General features: G+C 36.6%; 1 protein-coding gene across 2 annotated transcripts; it reads right to left on the bottom strand.

Moving 5' to 3' along the window:
• Window positions 1-2,319: 2,319 nt before the first annotated feature.
• Window positions 2,320-26,919, bottom strand: rhbg (Rh family B glycoprotein). 2 transcript variants are annotated; one of them, XM_079895597.1, is made up of 13 exons: window positions 26,844-26,919; window positions 26,345-26,409; window positions 18,103-18,120; window positions 11,687-11,955; window positions 10,129-10,315; window positions 9,571-9,721; window positions 8,914-9,061; window positions 8,656-8,822; window positions 8,433-8,570; window positions 8,223-8,356; window positions 5,964-6,085; window positions 4,456-4,529; window positions 2,320-4,241 (listed from the first exon to the last, which is right to left on the bottom strand). In XM_079895597.1, exons 4-13 carry the CDS (start codon window positions 11,871-11,873, stop codon window positions 4,164-4,166), a joined length of 1,386 nt encoding a protein of 461 aa, XP_079751723.1. In that variant the 5' UTR covers window positions 11,874-11,955; window positions 18,103-18,120; window positions 26,345-26,409; window positions 26,844-26,919; the 3' UTR covers window positions 2,320-4,163. The 2 variants fall into 2 exon arrangements, with proteins under 2 accessions (XP_079751723.1, XP_079751722.1); XM_079895596.1 differs by lacking the exon at window positions 18,103-18,120.

The following is a 26,919-nucleotide window of genomic DNA, read 5'->3' as shown; positions in this document are numbered from 1 at the left end:
TAGTACCATTGTTTTCTTCTTCTTCTACTGCTCATGCAGCCTATCCACGGACACCCCGCCTCATTAATATTCAGCCACCGGACTCCTTTCTCTCACCGTGCTGCACTAAGACAAAAGAGCATTGTGGAGAAACCTCCTGTTTTAATTATGATGAGAAGGTGCGGAGGGGGTGTGAAGAGAGAGAAAAGCGAGAGGAGAGACTGATTTGCTGGTGTGTAAGACATTCATTCTGTGACATTTTGTGTGTCTAAAGTGTGTTTATTTCTATGTTTGTGTTTTTACTTGGGGTTGTGTTTTTTTTAAGGTGGTAGGCTATGTGTGTGTGTGTGTGTGGTACAGCTGCAAGTCTGTTGTGGCTTGTTGCCATCATGCAAATTGGCATCTGATAAAACAGCATTGACTGAATTTGCTTAAGGGATGTAGAGGAAAGGAGTAAATAGAAGAGAATTAGTTCTTGTTGCAAAACCCACAGTCACAGCATTTCTCGGCTCTCCCTCTCTGCCTCCCCCCATTCCCAAATGAATCATCTCCAAATGAATAAACCAAAATCTTCTGAAATTGAAATAGCTGCTACTTTGTCTTTATTTATTTATTTAGGGAAAATATGTGTTTGATGCCTGACACTGTACTGATAATCTACCATTCCATGAGCTAATATTACAGTGATTAGAGTTGACATGTGACTGTTCATATCGGCACCATATCCATGATAAATGTTTTTTTTATTATTATTATTGGCTGACATTTGATATTCTACTTGAATCTGCCTAAGATTTAAATCACTGTCTAGAAAATGTTTTACAAGATTTAATTTAATACAGAAATAAATAATTTAATTATTAAAATATGTAACATTTATAATTTAAATATTTATCCCTTGGAATATATATATATATATATTATATACAGTATATATAGAGAGAGATATACACACAAACAAACAGTTTCAGGTATTTGCTAAAGGCATGTTTCCTATTGTTGAGTGTGTAAAAGGTATTTAAAAAATCTAAATCGAAGAGCAAGTAAATGATCCACTGTAAACAACAGTAAAAATCATTTAAGTAAAATTTCTCAATCACTTATCAAGATTAACTGATTTTCCTTGTCATGGCCATGTCTATCGAAGTCTTCATTTAAGCTTTAAGTGACCCACTCCGTCAGCTTATCTAGATAGAGCCTCTCCACTGTCACGTCCTCATTCAACAGCACCATCTCAATTAAGACTCTATGATGGCTTCACCCCACTTGACCCAAATTGACCTCTGACCTCAAGGTTCACGCCTCCCACAATGTCAAGCATGCGTGTGGATGTGCTTGGCCAAGGGGGGATCGCGAGGGGGTCGGTAAAGGGCTTTTGTCCCCTCTGTGTCCAGCCACCCTCTCTCCCTAAGGATGCTGTCAGGGCTTTTATTGTGTGCCTTTGAATGTAATGGGCCCTGAGGGAGGGCTTGCAAGAGCAAAAATCCCTTAATCATCAAACAAATATGAGTTTAAAGTCAGTTTTGTGGGATTGAAGACATCCAGCTATTTTTTTTTGTGTGTTTTCATCTGAGTTGTGAATATATTTCTGCCCAGTTTTTGCTCTTAATGATGAAAATCACCACTGACCGCCTCCTAAATTGGTATTTCTTTTCTCACGGCTTTGTTGTTCATTTTTTTCTTGTTCTGCTCTCCGCTTAATGAACCTCTTGAACTTTGCTGCCCTTGGCGGAAGCAGGTGTGAGCTCCACTGTGCTCTTTTCCATTCAGATCCAAACACCTTCACAAGCCTATAAGCGAAAAACATGGGAACCTCACATAAGAAAAACATAAGCACCAATTTCTGCTGACAGGAAACTTCCTGACCTCAACGGGCTTTGTTAAAGCCCCATAGTGTGTGATTTTAGCAGTCTTATTGTTCCGTAAACCGTGCAATCAAAAAAGTTAACAAACTAAGGAGAGCATATTGTAACTGGAAAAATTCCTCAATTAGACAAAATATCTCTTATCTTTGAAGAAATGTCAAATAAATATATGCAAGGTATTGCTTCATTTAATTTGTAATCCACTAGCTCTCTCTCTCTTTCTGTATTTTTCTCGTTGTGCTGTTTGTGTGAGCACTGATCAGAGGGAGGCCTGCGGTTGAAAGGGACCATGGCCCCTGAACACAGCCCGCCTGTAATCCTGTTAATGTGAGCTAAAGACAGGCACTCTCCCCATACAGACCGGCTTTCAGAGCACACACAGGACTTTCCCCTCGGCACACAGTCCCACTGACCCACTTAGAGACACGAGAAAATGGATAAACTCTCAAATAAATTGGTTTCTGATTCTGGTTTTGCTGAAAGATAAATACCAAAATATTAATTAAAAAAATAAAATAAAATACAGAACATTCCCCAAACATTTGCATATATGGTTCCCATTTTGGTAGTTATAGGAATCTTTTTTTAAGGTTCTTTAGATTTTGTGTAACCATAATCCAATGTTCTCATAATGTTGCAGGGCCATAAACACCTAATGAACATACAGATCGTTGGATATTTTTTAGGTTTTATTTAAAAAAAGAAAGAAAATAGCTAAACCACAGTTTCCCTGATTAAAATTGTTATATGCCCTACAATTAGCTTGATACCGCTAGTTTTAACAACTGCAGACTACAAGCACAATTAATCAAAGACGATCACGTGGACTTCAACCTCCAGTAGTTTCATTATGGAACCTTTAAATCTAGTTTTCAAACAAAACACAAACAAATCAAGTATGTAAATAGCATATTACGTGCAGTTAGAATTCTTCATTTTTGGTGATTATAAAGCGCAATTAAGCACTTCAGCCTCAGCGCCTATTCACATCCCAGCTGTCCACCTGTCTGAGGCCTGGGAAAAGACCTTGGCGCTGGTTCACGTCTCTGTAAAAGACGCTCTGCGCGAATGAAAAGGGGCGTAGAGCTGCTCCTCGCACAGCCCGCGAGCTCCAGGCGCTCCTAATAACGTGCTATCAAAATAAGACCCCCACTTTCTCTTCTCCGTTTGATCCCAGAAAGTGAAACTGTGCTAATTACGCGACGGAGGCCATCTGGACTCTTCGTTAACCCTTTCCGCGGTGATTGTAGGCTATAGGCGCCATTTCGATTTAAACGGCGCTTTCACTTGGAATTAGCGAGATTTGACGTCATTGTTTATCTTTGAGCTGAATGTAAAATGAATGTCCGCGTGACTTTGCCAAAACCACAGAGACATTCCCGTCTCGAAAAACATAGGCTACAGTGTAATTCTCTCTCACACACTCACACACCTTCGAGGGATAACAATTCATTTAAAACATGACTTTTAAACAATATAAATCTTTGAACAATTTATTTAAATGTCATTCCATACAGAATTTGTTGTTCAAACGCAAATTATGCTGGGTAGAAATAATCCATGTAAAGAAAACAAAGTATTTGTCCTCTAATTTTTTCCCTTAAAACAGATAATCGTGTAACTATATACATTTAACATCTTACGTCAATCCAAATATTTTCCCCCTCCAAATTTTAGCAATTTTCTCATTAAAACATGTTCATCAGTGCCCCATATTCACAGTGTTTCTAATCTGTGTGTGAAACAAATAATCCAGAAAACAATAGTTATCTGAAATAAAATGTCTGAAAAAAACAAAAAAACAAAAACGTAATTTTATGTTAGACATCTAAATATTCCAGCTATTTCATTTTTGGGAAAATAAAAATTACAACAAACGAATACAAAACATTTCCCACAATCATCCCTTTGCAGATTCTCCTTGTTTTTGAAAATATATTAAAAATAAAGAGAAAGCATAAACTGCATTTTACAGTGAGCTTTCTTATATAACAAATATTTCTAAGAGCTAATGATGCGAATAATCAGCTTGTCCTCTGTCTCGGCGCTGTGGAGCCATTCGCAGCTCTGCAACACCATCTAGTGGTGTTATAAGGAATCACAGGTATGTTGCCTCAGCGTAACATAATACGTTTAAACGAGTACAATCTCATTGTTCCTCAGGTAAACTGGGCTAATAATTTTATATAACAACATATTATGATAAAAAATAATGGAACAAAGTTTTTTGTTTTATTTTAAGTCGGTAAAATAAATTGCACCTGCAGAGAACATCACAGGTGGCAGCTGAACAAATGCAAACACGTGAAAGCAGGTAATTTAGCTGTTGAGTTTTTCCACTTCGTTTGGTGTGGCCACTTCGTGAAGCTCACTGTGACCTTCCTCCTCCCCCGGCACCTGAAACAAACATTTCATTACAGCACAATGCAAGTCTTGTTTAAGATACTTGTTTAAGATCAGTTGTTCCACTCAATAGTTTTAATATTTCCCAATAATGACAATCCATTACTGCACATTAGACAATAATGCCTAATAATTGCACTGTCAGTCAAGGAATCTTTGTTTAAAACACACAATATAGCATATAAAAATGATATCAGAAAGTCTTCACCTCCCAGTAGAGTCCATCCTCAAAGCAGTGAGTATCTGGAGGAGCACCGTAGATTGGCAGCTTCAAAATGAACCCTGAGGAGTGCACACACATATTCCTATTACACAATATACTGCACACACATGTATGCACAAGGAACAATATACAGCTAAAATTTTGGTTGATTCATTTTCATACAACTAATTGTTTTGATTTAAAATTTAATTGTCTATTTTAATTTGACTTATAGTGTAACAGTGTCTACACCAGATGCGAGCGGTGCGACGAGATAAAAGCAAACAGAACCCATTATAATCGTGACGCTGTCTACTCTGGATTTGGCACAACACAACACAACACAACACAACACAACTAATCTCCGACAGTAAACCTATGCCCCATTCCATTTCACACATATTCAAAGCGTTCACGCTACTTTTGACACTAAGAACAAATAGGGGTGTAGACACGATGTTAGCTTCATACACTTATACTTCAAGCAGTTATTTATTTATACATTGCAGTTGTATGTATGATTTTCATACATTAAATCGCCAGTGTTTCTGACATCAAAAACTACTTTGTAACAAGTCACGTCAACGTGTAGGGAGGGGTTGAAAACATGTCTATGGATGCTGATTTTTAGAAGGCAGCTGTCTGACTCTGAGGTCGAATGGGAATATGGTTTGTGTAACGTTAGCAACACATTATTAGCTGTTTGATAACATAGTCAAGCCAAAGGCTAATCATATCAATGACCGTTATGTGTCCGACAGTGTAGAGAGCGATACATAAATGCATTCCCATTCTGATAAATCGACTTGTAGACAAGCCTGTATAATACACTTTTCCTCTTCTTCTGAGTCATTCTCTGGTTCAACACACATATGGCGGAATTAAACCAATATTTAATTCCAACCAATTATTTTCACAGGATTTTTTTTTTTTAAATGTCATTTTAATTATCAAAGATTAGTTTTAAGGGTTAAAAATATTAGCTGCAGGGGGAAAATATTTTCCATTTCAGTTTATATTCCATGTTTTTAGTATATGTTTAGTCCAAGTTCCATTTACACTGTTTTTAACTTAATATATATATATATATATATATTATAGTTATATATAATGATTTTATTATTGTTGTTATTATTTATTATTGTTGTTACATGTCTATATTAAATTCTTCACAATCACATTTTAAAGTGAATCGACCAACATGTAACAGCTAAAGTGTTAGATTTTGCAAATATTTAAATTTTCAGCTCTATACATGTTTGTATTGTTTATATTTCTTTTTCAGTGTGTTGCGCAAACTATCACTGACGATGTGCAGTGGCGTCTATGCAGATATAAAATGTGAATTATTTTTTATGCTTATTTACAGATTCATAATTTTTATAGGAAGTCTACTAGAATAGGTTTACATGATTTAATTTTAATGTTAAAAAATCTGAACATTAAAACCAGGCAGCCTGAAACCAACAGGCAGACAAGCATGCACTCACCACACTTTACAACTGTACACCCACCTGTAACTAGACCACCAAACAGAGCCATTCCCAGTGTGACGGCCAGGGAGATAGCCTGAAACCCTCCCTTAGATTCAGGCTTCCATTGTCCAGTTTCAACATCACCGAAAACTCTTTGCAATCTGTGTAAGATTAGATACAGTATCTGTTCTCACAAAGAATGAGGTCGGCAATATTTTCGGCAATGACACATGTATGCAACATGTTGCAAAATATTTACCTTATTAAGTCAAATGTAATATAACAATACGTTATATATAAAGAATACAGCAATAATAAGAAGAAGAAAATTGCACATTGTTACTAAGCAATTCTAATTAAACTAGATAATGTTAAAGGATTAGTTCCCTTCAGTATTAATTTTTAAATTGTATTTCCTGACAATTTACTCACCCCCATGTCATCCAAGATGTTCATGTCTCTCTTTCTTCAGTCGAGAAATTAAGGTTTTTGAGGAAAACATTCCAGGACTGAAGGTCCTCAACTCAAATATTTGAACTGATATTCTATTATATCTATTGTCTGAGTTACATTGCTAATGCGTGTACTACTTTGGCATATCATATCTGCCCCATGCAATGGTTATGTCAACAACGCAATTTGAGAGTGAATCCCACATTGTCACTTCCTAAATTTCGCAGCCTGCAACCAACTGTCTGTCCTCACCACAGCATGGACACTTATTCAATGACATTTGCAGCAAGAACGTGCAAAACTGCTCGCTCATCTCAGCCTGTAGCGATCTCAGAAAGTGCTGCTACATCAATGAGCAGTCCAAACTGCAACGAGTCTCCTATTTACACTCCTGTTGTTAAGCAAATACCTCTGCGTTCTAAGCAGTGAGTGATTCTGACTGATAATAAACACCTCTGATGGGGACCACTCATGATCAGTGACATGTCCGTGATCGAAACGCCCACCGCTGCAAAACGCGACGCAAAAGTAAATGACTAAAGTTCTCCAGCACGCACACACACATACCCGGTGGAACGCTTGCCAAAATGATACAGCATCACTGTGGTGCTCTTGCTTTTCATTTGAGAAATACATGGAAATCGAAATGACAATTATCATTCTACGTGTGAGCAGTGCTGTCTAATATGAAAAGGTATCCGTCATTAGCATCCATCGCTGTTCGTCCTGTAGTTATGAAATAGTACATGCCCAAATATAATTCTGCTGAAAATGCAGCTGCTTGCGTACTTCGTATGTAAATAAGGTGAATACATTGTTTTGGATTTTAAATCATGGTAATGTTTACATTTCATGATCAACTCATTAACCGACACATGGACTCAAATTAGAGTTATAATGCTAGTAATTCACTCTAAGCATTAAATCAGGACTATTGACATGACACATGATGTAAACCTCGTGAATGGTTAGTTCATAAGGAATTGATGAAGCAGACTACACAAAAACGCATAGTGATATAGCATGAAACCCCATGCACTTATCTTAGATGTTGAATTTCAGAGGATGAGCAGAGAGCTCATTGGCTACTTATACGGCAGGAACAAATCAGCTGCGCCCCATAGATAACGATGTAATTATGAACACGTGTGTTAAATGACCTATTAGCCCTGCGCCATCTATAGTTTCATGCCAGAACTTTGTATAGATACTTTTTAACCACGAATGCTCGTCTTGCACGTCCACGACTTTACGCATTACGTGATCACGTTGGAAAGGTCAGGCGGTAACCTGACGTAGGTGGAAAAGGTAGGGTAGGGCGAAAAACTCAAAATCGTCTGACATCATTGTTTTACCTTTTATTTATAAATTTTTTTTTGTAAAGGGCGTTTGACTTAGTCTTTGCACGTTCGCTTTATAAACACTAGGTCGGTACTTCCGCCTCTGTCACATGTGACCTTTCAATGTGATAACGTAATGTGTGGTTAAAAAGTATATAAATGTTTGTTTGTTTTTTCAGAAAATAACAGATTGTTTCGCTAGATAAGACCCTTATTCTCTACTGGGATCGTGTAGAGACCTTTGAAGCTGCATTGAAACTGCAATTTGGACCTTCAACCCATTGGTTCCCGTTGAAGTCCACTATATGGAGAAAAATCCTGGAATGTTTTCCTCAAAAACCTTAATTTCTTTTCGACTGAAGAAAGAAAGACATGAGTATCTTGGATGACGTGGGGGTGAGTAAATTATCAACTACTAACTAATCCTTTAATTATCATTAATTGTCATTAAGACAATCACAAATCATTATTCATGCAAATAATTACATATCGACTACTGACTTACCCGTTTCCATATACTTCTGGGGATGCTAGGGCAGCAGTGACCGCACCCACCACAGCTCCCAGAATTCCTGGCATTCCATGCAGGTTATGAATGCCACAAGTGTCCTGAATCTTCAGTTTCGATTCCAAAACCGGCTAAAAGAGCATAATAGAGCAACCAATGAGATACTGAGGTTTGGTGTGGGTGTTTACAGTTGTGTGTGCTACTAACCGTGAGGTATTTGTATCCCAGGACTGAAATAGTTCCAGCAATGAATCCTACGATCATAGAGCCAAATGGAGTCAGCATCATCTCTCCAGCTGTTCCCACAGCAACACCACCAGCCAGTGCGGCATTCTGAATGTGCACCTGAAAAAGACAGAAGCTTGTGTGAGAGTTTGTAATCTTGAAGTTTGTAATGTAATATCAAAGATGGCCAAAAGGGGATGCTCACCATGTCCAATTTGCCTTCTGGGTTGACGAGGGCGGAGAAAGCGAATGTAGACAGTGTGCAGGCGGCCAGAGAGTAGTAAGTGTTCATGGCGGTTCTGTGCTGGGGGTCCCCGTGCTGTGTAATGGCTGAGTTGAAGCTGGGCCAGAACATCCACAGATAGATGGTGCCTGAGCAGAGCCAAAGCTTTAGTGGCTCCAAGAGCCATGGATGACCACAGGCCAGAATTTTGTAGGCGTGTAAACTATTCAAGTGACTCACCGATCATGGCAAAGAGGTCAGAGTGGTAGACAGACGAGTTTCTGTGTTGGCTCTTGCTCAGGTTTGGTCTGTACAGGACACGGGTCACCATTAAGCCGAAGTATGCACCAAATGTATGAATGGTCATGGATCCTCCAGCGTCATTGGCCTATAGATACCATTGACATTTAAATTGATAACAATTTTAACAATCAGTAATTAATCCAGTACCATGGATTTTTTTTTATTAAGCATGTATCAAACATTAGAGAAGCACAATATATTGGTACCATTTTGGTTATCGATATTGGGTTGAGAATGTTAATTTTCTCTTTTTTTTACATTTAGATTAACTTCAAATGTAATCTTTATCAGTTTTCAAAATACTGTACTGTAATGCCTAAATGCATTTGAAGCATTTAAAACAATTTACTTTGTTTTCTTTCTATCTTATTTAAACAAATCCGTATAGAATTTTAATATCGGCATTTATCAATTATCAGCCATAAAATGAAATTAATTATCAGTTTATCATTATCAGCCAGAATTTTAATAATGGTGCATCCCTATAAAACATGTGCCCTGTGTTTGGAAAATTAACGTTATTCATGTGAAAATTACAATTTAATAACAATTAACAAAATTTGAAAATTAAATTTGTTGTGTTTCTGTACTCACCCCAAGGATAGAAAGCAGGATGAACTCATTGACGGCAAACAATGTCACCTCAAAAATGGCCATAACAAGTAGCTGCACAGGACTGGTCTTTCCCAAAACGGCACCAAAAGAGATCAGCACGGCACCAGTGCAGAAGTCTGCATTTATCATGCTGCAGAAGAAACATATTCACTGTGAGAAAATATAAACATAAATGTGCATGTGCCTGTGTGTTAGAAGGCTGCAAAGTCAGCTGCTAAACTACCACATCCACTCAGTGGCGCTGTGTTCAGCTGTAATCCAATATACAGACGTGAGGCCACAGCAGCAAATGTGCAATCAAAACATGAAAGATAAGAAACCTGGAAGCTTAAAGTTAAAGAAATTTTAGCTGTCATCTTTCTGTGCATCACCCCTTTACTGAGATGAAGTGATTAGACTATTGTTGCAAATCTCTCATCTTCACTGACAAATAGATCTTTGTGAGCTGCTGCCGCTGACATCAGTATGATGAACCTCTTACAGTAAAATGTAATTTACTGAGTGTAACAACAAACGAACGCATGTTTAAGGTTTTACCTTTCCACGCCAACGTGGATCTTGCCATTGTGCATGCCGTGGAAAAAGCCCTGCATGAGTGTGGCCCACTGTAGGGAAAAGGCTGCGATGAGGAAGTTAAATCCGACACTACTGAATCCATATCTCTGCAGAAATGTCATCAGGAATCCGAAGCCCACAAAGATCATCACATGAACGTCCTGGAAACCTACAACACACAGTCAGATAGCTGTTTTTCCATTCTTCTCCCTCACATTCTCATAGTTTTACATTTTTAATAGTATTCTCATAGACTGTAATTGATCACTGATATGTTTTTCATGACATGGGTACATGGCAGCACTATTCAGGGCCAATTTTACACTATGGGTATGCTGAACCCAACATTAACCCCTGTGTTCTTTTCTGAGTAGAGCCATTCATTCACCCATTTCACTTCTTTTGACACAATTACACTGTTGCCAAGCAACTGGCCATTGACCTGGGCACCAATGAGGATGGCACGGCCCCTGTAGGCAAACTGTCCCACATATCTCTCACACTCACTCCTTTTTGGCAGCCCATAAATTAGTTTGAGCTCTATGTGTAAGCTGAGTTTGCTGCAGGACAAAAAAGTATTTTAATGGATAGCTCACCCATAAACGATACTTGTGTCTTTCCAAACCTGTATGACTTATTTGTTTTGTAAAACACAAAGGAGACATTTTGAAAATAATTTGGCCATACAATAAGTCAATGGGGTCCAAACTTTCACTGTAGGAAGTTCTTCAAAATCTCTCTTTTTTTTTGTATTCTAGAGAGAAAAAAGGCATACAGGTTTGTAAACAATAAATGGCTTAATCCAATAAATGTGAAGCAATTTATTTGCATCCTCACAAAGCAAAATAATTAAACAATGATCTACATAGACCTCTCAAATTATTATAAAACATTATAATTTATTTTATTTAAACACACAATATATAAAGATTTAATCTACAGCCTTGAATGGAGTTGTTTCTTATGTGACACCTGTTGAGTAGTTATGTGCCACTCCTGGGCTTGAAGCGCAGACACATGCAATACAACAAATGTAATTAAGTGGTTCACTGTTCACACAAGTCTGGCACTGAGGGCAAGTTTAGTGCAAATCGCAGAGATTAAAGGACGAGACTTGGATTTAGTAAAGTGAGGTGGATGGGAAATCCAACTACAGTTGAAACTCGACGACAGTTGCACAAAACGAAGAACAAAACAAAATCAAGCTTTTAAAGAGATCAAATTCTTAAAGGTAAACATGCTTCACTTACCATAACCGGTCAGACTGCTCAAACACAAGTAACACAACTTAGGCCAATGTCTGTCGGCAGTTCACCCAATCAAACACATTCCTGAGGTATCAAGTTAAAAAGCACCGTATCTGTGTTTCTGCTGGCGAACTTAATAGATTTATTGATCTACATTGTTTATTTTTTTAATTATTACCTAATTGCATGATCATATCAGATCCACAAATATCTTCTCAAAAATGAATGCTGAATATAAAAATCCAGCCCTACTACTTACTAGTCTTCTACACACCATTCTATATGTCACTTACTGGGATAACGATAGTAGAACTCATTCTCGTAATCATTTGTAGCAGAAGTTCTGTTTTTATTCCACAGCTTGGGATCAGTGTCATGGTCATACTCCACCAGTGCTCCAAAGAGGATGATGAGGATGACCTCCAAGATGATGCACAACAGTGGCAGCCGTAGCCTCATGCTCGTTGAAGAATCAGCCATGGTGCTTCCCTTTTGCCAGTATCCTTTACTCACTCTCTATCCCTTTCCCTCTTTCTGGAGCAGGGCACAGGCTCTGATGAGTCTGGAGGCAGAGTGGAAGAGAACATCAGGGGACACAAGTCTTTTTATTGTTAGTTTGGCTACTTCATGAGCTTGTTAACGCCCACCTGCTCTCTCAAGGCTGCTGATTTGTAGCAGTTCTGGGCTCCTCCCTCACCTTTTTTTGCTCATGAGGTGTGCAAGGAGTATGTTTTGGGCTAATAAGAATATTAAAGTCAAATATGAACAATGCTATCGCAACTGAGCGATTTTTAACTGGCATACAGAAAGGTCAAAGATTTGTGTGGAAAGGTGAAAAAAAATAATTCTGGGTTTTTGTCTGGATATGAGAAGCATGAGACAAGAAGTGTAAATGGCTCCAGTGGTTTGAGGCCGATAACGATCACAGTTCTGTTAATATTGCTGATGCGGGCTGTAAATAGAAATCTAAAGGTAAGACAGGGTGCGTCTTAATCATATTCAAACATGGTGGTGTATGTTTTATCCACATTGAAAGCAGTTAAACCTAACTATTACAAAGTTTTTCTTTTTTCCAGCATTCACTTTCAAACACATTCCACAATACACACATATTTACAATTACAATTTAAAATAACGATTTTCTATTTTTATATATTTTAGAAGGTAATTTATTCCTGTGATGGCAAATGCTGAAATTTCAGCATCATTACTCCAGTCTTCAGTGTCACATGACTCTTCAGAAATCAGTCTAATATGCTGATTTGGTTCTTATTATTATCAATGTTAAAAACGTTTGCTCTGCTTAACATACTAACCCCAAATTTTTGAGAAGTTGTTTCTATATGTATTAAACATTAATAATGCAAATACTAGTAAAAAAATATATATATTTATGGTCTATACATTTTCTCAACTCTCACCATTAGAAGGTGTAGTAAAAATCTTGGGTCCTGTATATACACATACATATGTGTATGCAAAGACAGGAGAAACACTAGAAATTAGTGACATTGTCGAATCCAACAAATATCCCATTGGCTGGTTTAAACTGTCTCTAGATTCACAGGAATCATTTACACTGTAATGTTTATACAACACCGTTGATAAAGGCCTACAAAGAAAAGCTACTAATCCGGCTCTCTGACTGACAAGGGCAACAAAAAAAAAGAAGAGGGTTTCATTGCACTCCTACGGATAAAGTATGATAAGAGGATGAGAGGTAATTCTACATGCTTTGTAAATAAAATAAACATATAAGAAACTTGAGAGTTACCTTTTTGTGAAAATTTGATACAGTACAGAACAAGAACCAACATCATAACCTTGGGGAAGAACTACAGGTGAGGCAGGTCTGAATCAAATTTTACATTAAAGGACATGACTAAATATTAAATATTTGAGCTTTCTTGGCAAATATACTGCATATTACTGGTTCTAATGATTTAGTCAGAAGTTTAAAGTTCCACATGAACTGGAAGTTGTGAAGGACTTTGCTTCAGTCTTGTAACATATATTTAAAATGGAAAAATGAATGCGGGGCTTGATTTAGCGCACATCCTCGGCATCTCTATCTCGGAGAAGACTGATGGTTGTAGTTGAGTGGCTAAGGATGTTCTGCCCACGCCATCAAACTGACGTCATCAGGGAAGGAATGCCATTTCATAGATGAAATCATTTTTCAGATTTTGACTAAAGATTCTGAAACCGAACAATTTTTTTCTTCTGTGAATTTGCACAGATTAATTCTTCTGTGAATTCTTCAGATTCTTTCTTCTGTGAACCTGCACAGATTAATTGTTCACCACAAGACTACGTAAATATGTCCAATTGTGATTTTATGCAGACTTTAACAGGCTGACAAAATGTTAAAACAAATCTCTATTTAGGAACAGCTTTTAGGACTAAACCCCTCAAGTGTCAAATTGACTAATCTGGTCAACAATGCTTGACCTTTGATCTTTTTGACCTCTGCTTTATGAGTTGCAGAAGAGTGCTGGGCTCACACACATCTGTGCATGTGTGTACAAGTCCTTTCTCAAATCTCAATTTTTTCTTTCAACCTTGTGAAAAATGCTGGTATCTCAGGTACTGATGATTAAAGCTAAAAAATAGTGGGCTTGATAGAAAGCATGAAAAAGGTGATGGATAAATTTGTAGGACATAATACTGGGATAAGTGCGCACTCTCCTATCTAAAGTGCATTTGAAAGAAAGCGAGAAGAATATACCATGACAATGGCAATCAAAAGAAGCAGCATAGCTCTTATGAATGGCAGTTTTAGCAAAACAACTGCTCTCTGTGTGAACCAGCACAATGTACACCAGAGGGACATTCATGACAAATCAAGTCAAACCTGTGCTCCCACAGAAGTCTGTCACTGCTTTGAATTATAACTTGGTAAAAAGCCTGTAGGTAGATCTATATGAGATAACGCTACTTCCAAGAGATTCTCTTCACCATCAACAAAGCTACTGCCCAGTGGGGTCTGTTGAAAGATCTCGAGATCAGAAATTCCAGAATTCCTTTACACGCAACTACAGGTCCTGGCACACACATTCATCATCTGATATTGAACAGGAGGGGAAACAGTTAACTTAAACTATAAGCAGTGAACCACTAACTGTTTTTCAGGCACTACATGCCATGTACACTTTTATGTTACTGGCATGAAGGAATGCCAAGTCTTTTCTTTCGGACAAAAGGGAACTGTAAGAAAACACAGTTTTACATTGTTTATCAAATGATGAAGGACTGCAGTAACCATTCATAATAAAAAAGAAAGCAAACATTATAAATTATTGTGTTGTGTCATTGCAGGACAATAGTCAAAATCCTGTTAATTAGGGGCCAAGCACCGAAGGTGTGGAGGCACCTATTGTAATCGTTAGTGTTCTTATTATTATTCTTATTCCTTGTTCCAACTGGGAGTCTATGGAAGCCCATAGAACCGATTGCAGGAAAGTTGTAATGGTTTGACATTCTGATAGAGGACAGTCCCAACATTAAATACACCAATTTTGGTGTGTCTAAGTCATTCCCTCTAGCGCCACCACCTGTCCAAAGTTTCACACATATTTATGCTAATAACTTTTGAACCGTAAGGCCAATCAACAAAAAGCTCATGACGATTCGATTGCATCCTATGACATAATTTTCCGTAATGAAAATATGTCCGCCATTTAGAATTTTCCCAAAAAGCTACTTTTTAACTTGATACATGTCATCACAAGCATGACCTGAGGCTACATGCTGCGTTTCGGCACAGCGCCACCTACTGGTTCGGAGATATGAAAAATGACAAATTTTGCTTATAACTTCTGAACAGTTTGTCCAAAAATCATAAGCGTTAGATTCATGGCAACATGCCGAGTTGTGTGATTTTAAATGTTACCATATCGGCTTTTTTGGCTGTCGGCCATTTTGAATTTTGTGCTAAAAGGCTGTATTTTAAGAATGGATGAACGGATTGTTACGAAACTTGGTATGGGTCATCAGCACGATGCCCTGAATGAGCGTGAGAAGTTTTGAACCAGCGCCACCTAGTGGTGAATTTTTTTCTCCAAATGCTTATAACTCTGGGTGTGGTCGACTTATTTTCACGAGAGTCATCTCATTAGACTCCTGAATCCTTGCCGAGTCCAACGATACCAAACATGATAGGTTTCGCCTTACGGTTTGTGTAGCGTTGTGATTTTACGCTTAAAAAACATTTGCCGCTATCTTCGAAACCGCTAGTCCGATTGAGACGAAACTACCGTCAGAAGTTTGGAAACATAGGTTGGTAGCAAAACATTAGCAAACAGTATCAAAATATTGATAGTAAGGGGTAGTAAAATCCAATCAAAGTCACGTGTCAGTCATTTTTTATGTGTTTTTTCATATAAATGTCTATAACTCCGAAGCGAATTGAGATATTTTCACCAAAATTGACACACATATGTATGGGCTCACTCTGAGGACACATAAAAAATGGTGGGACTGAGCCTCTTGGTGGCGCTATAATAGAACAAAACATGAAATTCCCATTTACTTCAATACAGTTTTGTGAAATAAAATGCTATACTAAACAAATGCATTGGTGTAATATTACGAAACTCAGAGAGTGCCATCAGCACCATCGTCTGAAGGTATCCAAAATATTTAGATACTATATTTAAACCTAGTGGTCAAAAGTTATAACAAAATTTCCAAAAAGGCGAATAACTTTTGAACAAATCTGCCTATTGAAATGCCACTGGTCTTAATAGATTCCTTGGGTCAAGCCGAGAACATAGATACAAAGTTTTCCTTATTTTGCCAAAATGTTTGTGGTTCGCAAGATTTTTAGTGTTTTTATGCTTTGAAATGTTAAGTCATAAAAACACTAAAAATCTTGATCACAGGAATAAATTACTAATTACAATACATTACAATAGAAAACAGCTATTTTAAATTGTAATATTTTTGTATAGTTTTTAATGTGGTTTTGATCAGATAAATGCTATACAAAAATATTACAATTTAAAATAGCTGTTTTCTATTATAATTAGTCATTTATTCCTGTGATCAAAGCTGAATTCTCAGCATCATTACTCCATTCGTCAGTGTCACATGATCCTTCAGAAATCATTCTAATATGATGATTTGCTGCTCAAGAAACATTTCTTCTTATAATCAATGTCGAAAACAGTTGTGCTGCTTCATATTTTTGTGGAAACTGTGATAGATTTTTAACATTATTAATTCTAAAAAATAATTATTTTGTGACATTGCAAAAGTGTTTACTGTCACTTTTGATACATTTTATGCATCCTTGATGAATAAAAGTATTAATTTCTTTAAAGAAATCTTATTGACACCAAAATGTTTAATGATACTGTATATGACAATATATATTATAAAATTGTATAATACACAGTACAAAACATAGAGGCTTATTTAGAGATGGGAAACTAGATTTTTGGATGATCACATAGCAGAAAGTAAAGCAGAAGTATTATAATATCTGTATATATGTATGTAGGTATGAGTTAGTACAAGACCCAGCCAAATGGGTGAGTGTTGACCCGAAGACAGGAACGATCACCACACTTCAGAAGATGGACCAGGAGTCTTAATTTGTCAAAAATGGCTATAGATGACGGTAAGCACCAAAATATCTGTTCTCAGTATGTTCAAACAATTCGAACACTATTCAAAATGTGAACTATGACAACATCGAGAATATATCCATAAGATACAGAAGTTTTTATTCAAAGTGATGCCAACTAATTGGGTAAAGAGGAGGAAATGTGCAAGTAACGAGGTAAAAAAGAAAGACAAGTATAGAATACTAACTTCTTTACTAACTTACAGAATACTGCACACTGCAGAGTAGGGGCCAAAAAACTTGGTGATGGTAAAAAAAAACATGGGCTTTTCTTGCAAAACTTTGCAATCCCCTGAGAAACGTTAGCCTGGTTCTACCAGACTCTCGTACATTTCATTTGTACAGAGAGTCTGGCCTCTCTCCATTGACAAGTGTTAACTTCCTTGTAGGCGGGTACTCTGTTGAAGTTTAAAACTATTGGATCTGCCCAAAGTCACTCTGGATCTGCCATAACCAATCGCTAACGTATGGTCGTGACGAACCCCGTGGGGAGGAGGGCCACAACATCATGGCCACCAACAAAACTCAGCAAAGATTGTTCTTGCTCCAGCTTTAACTTCTGGATATTCGGCAGTGTTGCCACAACGGACCGAATGGCTTCGCTCGCATCTTTCGCCGCTGCCATTACTGAACTACAACTCAAACTAACGCACGACATCAACATCATCGTTCTCAGCCACTCCCTCTGTTCGCTGATTGGACCGCCAAAAAAATGATCGTAGTACTGAAGGGAAAAAAAATTGAGCGGAAGTACGCAGGAGGGTGGAGCCAGGCTAGAGAAACATTGTATTCGCTCTTCAAATTTTTATATGGAAATATGACAATGGAGAGAAAACATGACATAAACATTAGCACTTGTCGGCGCCAGTAGCCCCATGGTTAACGCGCCGACATATAGCGCAACTGCGCCTCCGGCAACCCGAGTTCGATTCCCAGCTCGAGGTCCTTTGCCGACCCCCTTCCCCTCTCTCTCCACCCCATGATTTCCTGTCAAAAATCTCTACTGTCCTATCAAATAAAGACACACAAAAAAAACATGAGCACTTGACAGTGACCAAAAACAGACTTGATAAAACTCACCAACTGCAGGTTACAAAGCTAGAAAAGAGACAAAAAATAAATAAATAAATAAAATAAGCGCTATATATACGGAATCACTTTATTTTGATGGTCCCTTTTGAACATTCTTTTGACTATAAGTAACTCTGCAACTACATGTCAACTAACTCTCATTAAAGTTTCAGGGCACAATTTAAAAAAAAAAATGAAATTATATTATAAGCAATATATCTCATTACAACCAATGTAATTATACTTTTGCTTTTTTAAATGAGTTTTTATTTTAATGTCATTTTCAAATTTCCTATAAATGTCAGTTTAGTTTTAGTTAGTTTCATTAATGGTTTTGATAATTTTAGTTTCAGTTTTAGTAATTATAGTTTATATTTTAGTAATTAGTAGCAGAACACTTCTAGTTAAAGACATTTAATTTCAACAAAGTTTAATGTTTGCAGTTTACAGTTAACTCTTGTGCAAACCTCTTAATAATAAAATTATAATATTTGTTTGAGATTGAACAAAGAACCAAAAAAATGCAACTTAAATTAAACATTATTTATTCATATTCATTCATATTAAAGATGAAATCTTGTTAAACATGTGGTGTAAGAAAAAGAAAAGAAAAATATGCGTATGATTAATATGATTATTCTTATATGGTTATTTCTATGATTAATCCTTTCAAACATTATTCTTGTCTATTGCATCTTTATCATATACTAGGGGTGGGAGAAAAAATCGATCCATCGATGCATCACGATCTCTCTCCAACGATTCTGGATCGATTCTGAGAATTTCAGAATCGATTCTGAGCTTAGTTTTTAACCAGATATGCGTTGACGCTGAGTTTACTTTAGAAACACCCGTAATCTGTTTTCTTCCAATTCCTCACACACATACATACACCAATCAAACTTTCCGTAAAATAATCTTTAATAAGTTCGGAAAGGTTGAAGCGAATTACAAGGACATTCACAGGCTTAATTGCACAGGATGCGCTGTGAGAGACGCGCGCTTTGTTTGATGTTACGTTACACTTGAAGCGTGCTGTCTCGCCTTTCGGTATTTTCCTTACAAATGCTCTACGAAGTCATCATTTATGTGGTTTGGAATGCAGTGGACTTGTATATTTAAAATATGAACCTCACTAACAGAAGGCTGCTTTCAATTTCAAATGCTGACGCGCGCTTTGTTTGTGTAGACTGCTCGCGCATGAGGCTGTGCGACTCCGTGTAAGTGGTTTAATATACTTGTGCAAAATTAACGTAAACACAGCCAGTTATGTCTTAAGGGATTAAACGGACAGGACAAACCACTTTACTACTTATATTTCAAAAGAGATCCGTGCGTGAATGCAGATCTCCCGCAGTCTATGATGTCATAGTAAAAAACAACAGTGAAGATGAAGAAAAATCACTCACAGTTAGGGCTGGGTACCGAGTTCGATACTTTTTAGGTACCGACCGAATTGCCTCGGTAGTATGACTTGTTTTTCGGTACCAGATTTCGATACCTAAGGGGTTAACTCGTCAACGTCAGTGCTCAAACAAATACATATGAAATGCACAACGACACGCCTAAAGTCGCTCACGCACATACACGCAAACTCTACACATACGAGACGCGCAGAACTCTCTGCGCACATACTCATATGAGACGCGCGCGCACACACAAACTGTCCACGCACATTCTCATATGAGACGCGAGCACACACACACAAACAAACTCGCGCACATACTCAATGAGACGCGAGCACACACACACACACAATACCCTAAAGATGTGGAAAAGTCGATCAAAAGTGTGGCTACGTTTCTCCAGGCTCGATGCCAACAGCGCGCGATGCAGTATTTGCGGTAAAATAATTGCTGCAAAGGCCGGTACCGCGACAGATATGATGAAGACCTTGACAGTGCACGGAGTAAACATAGAGAAGAAAGTTGCTCCGTCTTTGACTGGTAAATGAAGAGATACATTGTTGATCACTCTGACAGTGCTTATATTGCAATTTACTGAATGTACACTGCCGTTCAAAAATGTGTTGGTCAGAATTTTTTTCAGTAAGGATGCATTAAAGTGACCAAAAATGACCTTAAAACATGTGTAATGTTACAAAAGATTTCTGTTTCAAATAAATGCTGTTCTTTTGAAATTTTTATTCATCAAAGAATCATGAAAAAATATATCATAGTTTCCAAAAACTGTTTTCATGTTTCTGAAGGATCATGTGACACTGAAGTAATGATTTTGAAAATTCAGCTTTGACATCACAGGAAAAAATTACATTTTGAAATATATTCAAATAAGATTTTAAATTGTAATACTATTCCACAATATTACAAGTTTTCCTGTATTTTTGATCAAACAAATTCAGCTTTGGTGAGCATGAGCTCTATAAAAAAAAAATTTGTTCCTTATGTATATGTATAAGGAATATTTTGTTCCTTTGTGATTTTTTTTGTTCCTTTGTGCACTGGCTAAGGAGCATGAGTCAAACTGAAAAAATAAAACCAAAGTTTTCTGAGGTAATGTGTTATGTAATCTTGTTAAAATGGATTTCATAAAATTGGTATCGAAAAAAGTATTGTTCAGGAACCGGTATCGAAATCAAGGTATCGGTATCGAAATTTTTTGAACGATACCCAGCCCTACTCACAGTTCTTGAATGGAAAACGTTCAGATAATCTTAAATAGGCAACTGAAAGCACTATTTGTTTGTTTGTTATGTTTCTATGCTCCTCTTTATTATTTGCTACTTACTTGTATGTTTTGAAGTTATATTAGTTTAAAATTCTTAACATACAACTGTTTTAATTTTTTTTTTTTAAATTTGTAAATGTCATTTACATACTGTAAATCGTTTTTTTGAATCGAGAATCGTTTTTGAATCGAATCTTGAGCCTAAAAATCGATATTGAATCGAATCGTGACATTTTCTGAATCGTGCACCCCTATCATAGTTATACTCATATTCATGTGTTCTATTCAGACCAGACATTTAGTTTACTTCTACTCTGTAGGCTACGTCTATTTGTGGGCTAAACATGCTATTTGTTTTTTCCGTTTTCTGCTCAGTGTGGTATCCTGCGTAATATGTGTGGTATCTTGTTTAGTTTTCACATGAGATGGTTATCTTACTTGGAATTAAGGTACAGCTGTATTTGCATGATGGAAATACTTATATGGCCATTTCTGTTTCTTAGAGATGGTTCACACTAGGGCTGGGCAAAAAATATAGATTTCTCGATTTTAATAGATTCTCATTTTTACGAAACTAATCGATTCTTGAGATTTAATAATCGATATCGTCATCCTGTTTTCAATTGATGAATGAATGGAACATTGTTGCGCGCATCCAAACCAATAAATCGCAATCATCTTTGTGCTTTGTTATTATTGATATGAAACAAAGTCTCAGATTTCAAATTACGTCCATTTTCTTACGAAAATTCCAAAACATAATTACCGTTTTGGCGCTGTGGCGTGAGATCGCTCCGACGAAGCTCAGCTCAAGAGAAGCAACAGAAGCAACTCTTCCGCATTAATAATACCAGTTACAGCGCGAAATAAACATGAATGAGCATCTGAAAGTGTGTTAAAAGATAGAGTACAACTTATCGAAGTCCGTATCATGTCACATGGAATCGCTCAATCAGTGTTTCAACCGTGGAAAGACGTTAGTAAACAATGTCATGTAACGTCACATTTACCTCAGAAAAACCATCCAGTGACCATAAACTCGTTAGTCAGCAAGAAAAATTTACTCTAGAGAGGAGCATTTTGTTAAATATATGCACCAAATTACATATTCATTATAATGTTTAATGTTCTTCAATATTTAATGCATGTTTGAATAAATCTGGAAAGTTTTTTATGACATCCACCATTTAAATTTTTGTGTAATTTCATATAACTTTATTATTATAAAAATAAATAAAAGTGTATTTTAAGTGTTTGTATACAAATCAGTTAATTTTTACCTTCAATATTATAGTAGGCTAATGAAGCCTATAGGCTACAACTGACTCCCAGTTACAATAATAGTTAAGAGATTTGTTTTCCTTGAGAAAATTTGCAATGTATTGTACCTGATATCCAAAATAATCTATATTGAATCGAATCGAATCGCAAGCTTGTGAATCGAAATCGAATCGAATTGTGAAATTTGTGTCAATACCCAGCCCTAGTTCACACAGAAAGCGGTTTTGCTTTGAAAAACGTGACACTAGGAGTGAAATGGGGAAAAAACACAAGGTCTTAAGTTTTTTAAATGTTGAACTTATTTTAACTTGAGTACCGCATGTTTAGAACGCTGTGTCATGCGCGAGACTTGATTTTCCAGTACAGGATGAGAGCTTATTAATTACGAATTACGTAGCGCTGCCAATAAATCTGCCTATTGAAATGCCACTTGTCTTAGTAGATTCCTTGGGTCAAGCCGAGAACATAGATACCAAGTTTAACTTATTTGGCCTAACTTCCTGTTTGCCATCTTGATTTTCATTCAAAACCTACTTTTTCGAACTCCTCCTAGACGTTAGGGCTGGGCAAAAAAATCGATTTTTCTATTAATCGTTTTTTAAAATGTGTTCGATTCAAAATCGATTCTCAAACGCCAAGAATCGATTTTTTTCCATCTTTAATTATCTATTACCCAAGTATTAGTTTTCCTCCACTGTTCATAGGCTTGCAAACTCCATTTTATAGCTAATGCTGTGAGATTTTATGTTAGTTTTATCTAAATCATAAAATAATCTCATCTAGTGCTGAACGTTTAATCATATCGCAATCGCGATGTCAAGCCTGACACGCAAAATGCTGCAATTTGATATGAAATAAACAAATTTGGGCTTTTAACGCAATTAATGCAGCATCTGTTAATTTTTTTGTCATCCTTTGGCTAGTGTTACATGTATTCATGTAACACTAGCTCAGTGGTTCCCAATCCTGGTCCTGGGGACCCACAGCTCTGCACATTTTATAAGTCTCCTTTATCTGACACACCCAGTTCAGTTCATAGAGCTCTTTCCTAACGAGATGATGATCTGAATCAGGTGTGTTAAATGAGGGAGACATACAAACTGTGCAGAGCTGTGGGTCCCCAGGACCAGGATTGGGAACCACTGCGGACTAGCTCTTATTCATGCAAATGCTTTTAAACCATTCATGCGCGACAAGACAAAAAAGTGCTCGCTGCCTGTGAATGTCGTGACTGTGACAGAAAAACTTGCGATGATATCGTGCGTGCGCACAAGACAGCCCAGAATAGAGTTATCTTTCGCGCTTGAACGAACAATAACGCACACAATTATGCCAAAATGTCTTTTTGTTGAGTATCTTCATAACATAAGAGCAGTCTTATGATGAACGTGAAGAGTTGTGACTCGTGAGAGAATGAGGTGCGTGTGAGATCCGCGTCTCTGTCAACAGCGGCTGGTCTTAAAGGGACAGTACACAGTAGCTACTAATTATCTCTGTCGTTAAAGTTAATCAAAGAACAAAGGGAACAGACAAAAACACTCACTGCTCTTGACTAAAGAACTTTTGTAACTTTGATTAGTCTATATATAATTTATAATTAATGCAGCGCAGACTGTTTGATAACTTTATTCAATTTCTGTATATGGCCTAGCTGTTAGACAAAAAGGGCACACTTTTCAGCATCAATTTTTCATCTTGCATCAAAATCCTGTCTATTCATTGTATGCATTTGAAATATAGAGTTGGGTTCTGTTTTAATTGTACCCAATTGTACCTAAAATAAAAAGAGTTTAATATACAGGTTTGTAGCTCTTAATTTATTTTTTATTAATTAAACACTTGAAAACTTATGTTCACTTTTCTTTTCTTTTACTTTTTTAATAAATATAGGATTTGTATTAAATATTCATTGAGTCGAATCGAAATCTAATTTAGAATCGAAAAATCGAATCGAGAATCGAAATCGAAAATCGAATCGAGAATCGAAATCGAATCGAATTGAGAGCTTGCGAATCGAAATCGAATCGAATCGTAACATCTGAATCGATACCCAGCCCTACTAGACGTTTGTCCAATTTTCACCAAAATCGAATCGTATCATCTCCAGACTGTGCCGACTAAAATTTATGGATTTTGTGTCGATAGACGAAACCGTTTTCGTATAGCACAGCAGCAAAGTTGAGGCATGATGCCAAAAGCACTATTCAGGCTTTATCTCTGCAATGCCTTGACATATTCACCAAACTTTGTATGTGTCATCGTCACTTCACTCTGACCACATCACATCAGTTTTGTAACTGCGCCACCTATTGGTCGAAAGTGATAATCAATTAAATCATATTTTTAATTACTGTTTCTATGATTTTTCAGCCATTTCGCCTAAAATCCTCTTTAAATGTCTTTAATTGCTCATTGTTGCAGTTGGTCTGACTCTTTCAGCCATGCCTTGTCATCTTATTCTGCTTGGCCCCGATAATTGCTGCTTGCAGCTATATTATTCAAATAATTTTACTGACAGAAAGATCTATATTATATTTTTAATATATTCAATATATAATACATATAACAATATATAATATATAAAATATTCTGAACCCATTATTCAGAGTGTAATAACAGGGAGTAAGTGACCTCATAAAAGTATTTAGAAACATCAACAAATATCATATATTGACAGTAAACAAACAAAGGTCTAAGTGCCCCTCTTTGTGTCAGAGAGCAGCCTGAGGGTGAGGACAGGACTGTTACCAGGGCATGACAAGTCATTACACCTTTTCTCTTTTAACTCAGTCTTTAATAGATAAAATGTTTGCACACTCATTTTATGCTGATGAGGTTTATAATATTTCAGATCAAGTTACAAATACATTACAGTGTCTATTATATCTTTATTCACACAATACACTAAATGCTACAGTAGATGATGATGTAAATTACAGTATGAAAATATTTTTTTTACAGATTTCTATCCAGCTCCTCATGTTAACAATAGACCAGGCATTTACCATTCAAATAATCAACATTTAAACTTTGCGATTCTGACCAGCCATGAACATATTAAACAAAACAAAACACATGTGGAAGTTGTCTCTAATTGGTCAGGTAGGATGGGTCTGACTCTGCATAGAGATTTTCATGTTTTAAATTTTTGCTGCAAATTTTTGTGGACATTTGAGTTTCAGACTGGCATTATTTAGAAGCAAATTGTTTATTTTTTATTTGTTTATTTGTTTAATTGTTTTTATCATTTTCTGTTCACACCAAGGATGATAATGATAACTATAACTATAAAGGTTTTAATAATCATTGTAATTTTATGAGAATAGCAAGGTCTACACCATAAATATAACAATAACACAGAGGAACAATATCGTTGGAATCACTTTCAGAATATTTTTCCAGCTGATGAAAGATAAAAGCATTTACATCAGAATACACCTGACTTTAAAGTCGTTATGAAACGGAAGCTGCTATTGTCTTTTGTTCTCTATTGTGACGTATATCTAAGTGAAACGATGTCTTGAACAAGAAAAAAAGTCCCATGGAAAGTCCCATTCCATGGGGAATTGATTGGATTGGTGGATCAATGACATTTATTATTGTTGGTTGTCCCGCCCTTGCACCAGTGAACACATCATCTGTGAAGAGATGTTGTTGCAAGACTCAGGGAGGGGAAGTTATTTTTTTTATTAAAGATTATAGGGGCACATAAATAAAATAATGATGTGCATGGATAAATCATTTATAATGAATACTGCAATATTCCAGAAAACAATAAGAATTGTGAATCAAATTTCATGGTGATTATTAAAGAGCTTGAGCATTTAAAGCAGCAGATGACATAGCAGCACACGCTTGTAATAAACAGAGCGGTATTGACTGATTATGTATGTACTTTAATATGGTTATAATATAGTTATCGTCCTTGGTGTGAACGGGACTTCATAGTGAACATAAAATGCAGTGTCCCGTGATACCTGTTATGTTTCTGTGTGCTGAGTAGGATAGTCTCACTTTTTCTCATTAATCATTTTACAGAATTTGCTAGGGCACATTTCTTTGTGTCATGTACAGTACTTATCTTTGCATTTGATTAATGAATGCACCTTTTATACAAATATGTCCTATAAGCAGGCCTAGATCAAATCTGCAGAAACACAACAGTAGGGTTTTACACAAAACCTTTTAACACAAAAGTAAAAAATCCCATGACTTTTCTCACCTTTGACTTTTCTCAGATATTATTCGTTTTATTCAAATACAGTTTGTAATGTTAACTTACATCTCAGAGCTGGTTGTTGGGGTTCATATAGCTTTGCAGTCTTTATTGAAGAATTTTTGGCATCCCTGTGGAGAAAATGAATGGAAAAATTATTCCGGAATCAAGGCAGCTGAAAAAGTAAAAACCACCACAACGTTTAACGTTGAGCGTACAGTAAGTTAACGTAATTAGCAATGAACGATAACAGAATAATTCATAGCAAACCTCAAGATGTTAACTATACACATTTGTACAAAATCTGCTTAAAATAAATATATAAAAGGACTAGACTCCATCCTGGTAAGTTACAATAATACTAGCAGCTAATTGGATTGGATTAATAGGTTAAGTTAACTTACACTAACGTTACAGTGAGGGACATTTCCAACTTTAAAGCTCGGCGTTCATAAATCAGAATGCTAAACCATCAATACAATTTACGATATAAGGTTTACGTATAATTTACACACGATTATAAAAGGGTATTTATTATATATCAGTGGGTTTACACTTTACTTGCCTGACTGGAAAGGTAGAAGTCGTTAGCTTTCTTCAGGAAGGTTCGTGAGTACAAGAGAGTCAGTGGGGGAGGGGCG

This window comes from Squalius cephalus (assembly GCF_949319135.1).
Source record: "Squalius cephalus genome assembly, chromosome: 15".
Taxonomy (NCBI): Eukaryota; Metazoa; Chordata; class Actinopteri; order Cypriniformes; family Leuciscidae; genus Squalius; species Squalius cephalus.
The sequence above is the reverse complement of the archived record's forward strand: the minus strand, read 5'-3'. Positions and strand labels throughout refer to the sequence as shown.